This window comes from Chaetura pelagica, unplaced genomic scaffold, assembly GCF_000747805.2.
Source record: "Chaetura pelagica isolate M959 unplaced genomic scaffold, ChaPel_1.0 scaffold925, whole genome shotgun sequence".
NCBI lineage: Eukaryota > Metazoa > Chordata > Aves > Apodiformes > Apodidae > Chaetura > Chaetura pelagica.
In genome coordinates this window covers 87744-90690 of record NW_009953410.1, presented here as the reverse complement: position 1 = coordinate 90690, position 2947 = coordinate 87744, and the positions used below count along the sequence as shown (strand labels likewise).

At 60.4% G+C, this 2947-nt stretch overlaps 1 protein-coding gene across 1 annotated transcript in view; it reads left to right on the top strand.

Moving 5' to 3' along the window:
- The first annotated feature begins 253 nt into the window (after nucleotides 1-253).
- The window catches only part of LOC104389471 (killer cell lectin-like receptor subfamily G member 1), a 3161-nt gene continuing 467 nt past the window's right edge, over nucleotides 254-2947 (top strand). The window contains exons 1-6 of the mRNA XM_009998468.1: nucleotides 254-302; nucleotides 521-631; nucleotides 1141-1221; nucleotides 1837-1985; nucleotides 2242-2345; nucleotides 2808-2936. Of these exons, the coding sequence (XP_009996770.1) occupies nucleotides 254-302; nucleotides 521-631; nucleotides 1141-1221; nucleotides 1837-1985; nucleotides 2242-2345; nucleotides 2808-2936 (623 nt within the window). The remainder of the gene's footprint in view (nucleotides 303-520; nucleotides 632-1140; nucleotides 1222-1836; nucleotides 1986-2241; nucleotides 2346-2807; nucleotides 2937-2947) is intronic.

Here is a 2947-nt window from a genome sequence, read left to right as displayed (position 1 = left end):
CCCCCCCCCGGCCGCTGCCCCGATGCCAGGGCTGGGGGGGTCCCCTCGTGCTGGGGATGCCTGAGTGCTGGCCTGGCTGGGGCTCCCCCGCTGGCTGGCAGCACCGTGACCCCCCGCGGCTGTGGCCCAGGTGTTGGCTCTGGGCCACCAGGAACTGACACTTTCCATCACACGTCACACCCGGCTGCTAAAGGGGGCTGGAAGGGGGCTACCACTTCCCCGGTGGGACGCAGAGCAAGAGACCGAGGGAGGGATGGAAGAGGGGGTCATGTATGCTGATCTGCGCTTGCCCCCCGCACCAGGTAATGTCGTGCTGCTCCCTGCCCCTGGCACCTCAGCTGTCTTGGTGGCTCCTCTGCCCCTCCTGCAGCCCCTCACCCTCGCAGGACTGTTCCCCCAACCCGGCTTCCCTTTCAGGTGTCCTCTCCCAAACAGCTCCTTTCCAGCCCTGCTTTCCTAGCTGGGAAGTCCCCACTGCTCCCACCAAACCCTCAGCCCCTGTGTTAACTCCCTTTCTCAGCTCCCCAGCAGCCGGTGCGTCTGCCCTGGTGCTGGGCAGCCCTCAGCCTGGGTCTCCTCTCCCTGCTGCTGCTGCTGGCACAAATCATCCTGGTCGGCTTGAGCTTCCACTGTGAGTACCTGCTTGTGCTCCACCTGGTGTCTTGGGGTCAGGGTTGGCACCACGGGGCTGGTGTACCATCAGACAGAGCTGCAGCTCATGCACCAAGCTGGGGCCCTCCTGCCTGGGGCCAAGGGTGTTGCAGGTTCTGGGGCAAGCAGGAAAATCATTGAGGCAAGACCTCAGCTGCCTGGCTGGGAGAGGAAGAAAGGGCGACAGCGTGGGCTTGGGGACAGCACTGGGACATCCCACGCCATCACATGGCAGTGAAATTAAGACAGGAGGGAGAGAAGTGTCATAGAAACTGAAAGGCAGAAGCACTTTCCCCGAAAGCCTGTTGTGTCATGGGCTCCTAAGCACAGCAAAAGCCACAAGGACCTTGGCAGGCTTGGCTGGCTGGTCACCTAAAGGGGGTGATGCCCTTAGCCACAGTCGTGTATCTGTCCCTTGGGAGAGGACGCTGAGTGCTGCTGGGAGCAGGAGTCCCAGATTGGCAGGAAAACTCTCGTGCTCTTCCGTAGATTTAGGACAACAGGCGAGCTGCATCCATGGGCCCTGGAACATGGAATACAGGCCCACTGATGGGCAACTAGCACTGCAAGGTAAGACAGCTCGTTGAGTGAGGTTTGGAGAGGACCTGGCTGGTCCAAGGGGCAGGATCTGTCCCAGCTCTGGAACAAAGCACAAAGAGCTGCCCCAGCGCAGCTGAACAGGCTGTGCTGCAGGGACCCCTCCCCTTCAGAAGAGATGACCCCTGCATGGCTCAGCATCACCTGAGCAGGCCACCAGCACCAGGCTCCTTCCTGCCACAACTATTGGATGCTTGGGGCATCCAGATGGCATCAGACACTCTCTTTCAACCAGCCTCTGGTGAAGCTGAAACCTCAGCTGCATTCCCAGTGCTTTGCAGATGATGTTTGTTTGTATCACAGCCCCAAACCTGTGGCTCCCCTCCCTGGCCCATCTGCCCAATGCCCAGCATCTTCCTGTAACCAACCCATCTCCCCTGGGGCTCCAGCTGTGGAGCTAGGGCTGGAATGTGGGAGCTGATCTCCAGAATGAGAGCAAGTATAGTGTCCTCTCTGTGGAGCAGTTATGGGAATACACTGAGTTTGTTGGAAACATGGCTGCCCTTTGTCACCTTCCTGTTATCTGGGCTGGGGGCTGGTGACAGCCACTGCCAGCTGCTCCATCCAGGCTGTGTTTCTGGTGCTCAGGGAAATGCCAGTTCTGCCCAGCAGGCTGGGTTTGGGATGCTGGGTGGTGCTACTACTTCTCCTCTGCCAAAAAGAACTGGGAGCAGAGCAGCGAGGACTGTTGCTCCAGAGGGGCACATCTGGTCACCAACCGATCCAACACCACTCTGGTGAGTGCACCCAGTTTGGCCTTTCCCAACTCCCCACGGGCATCGGGCTGTGTTGGTGACAACCTCAAGGTCCCTCCGCTGTCATCCAACCATCACCACCCTAATCTCAGCTCCCTGGGTCTGATCAATGTGCCCAAACCCTAGCCAAGGCTCTGGGCAGGGAGATGGCAATGATGTGCCTGTGCTGCTCAGCTCCCATCACTTACTGGATGGCTGGGTGTCCCCTGGGGGAGCTCATGCAGGCCTTCTCTACTAGGCTTTCCTGGTGCACACAGCCAACATGAAGGTCTTCCACATGGGGCTGAAGTGGGATAGCTCCAAGTCTGACTGGAAGTGGATGGATGGCACCACACTGAACGGGTGAGGCTGTCGGCGTGTCCCCAGACAGCAGTGGGTCCAGCAGCACCAGGGCTGGGGGAGGTGAAGGGAGGACAGGCAGCTCACCAGCCTGCAGGGATGTGCTCCATGTCTTGGACAACTCTCCATCTACCCAGGAGAAACTTCAGGGAAGAGGGGATTGCAGGGTGCCCATGCCTTGCTTGGGTGAGGGGCTGGGGGTCCCCCAAAATCAGGCTGGGTGCAGCTGGTGCCAAGCCCTGCCAGGAGGGACCTGGGAGTGGTGCATGCGTGATGGGGCTGGGGGCTGTGTGCCAAACAGGCAGGCGTAGGGTGGGAGGAGGTCAGAGCATGTGTTCTAATCAGGAGGAGTGGGAGGTGGGTGAGCTCTGCTCCCCCAGCCCCTGTGCAGCCTCTGGTCCATGGCTGGAGGAGTTACTGATGGGACCCCAGCCCATCCCGTCTTGACCCACTCTCTCCCTGCAGGCTCTTCCCACTCAAGCGCCCCACCAGCTCCTTCCTGGGCTGTGGAAGGATGTCAGGCTCGGGGCTGTCCAGCGGCCTGTGCAGGGAAGCCCTTGGCTGGGTCTGCGAGCAGAGAGCAGTGTCCCTGCAGTGGCTCCACT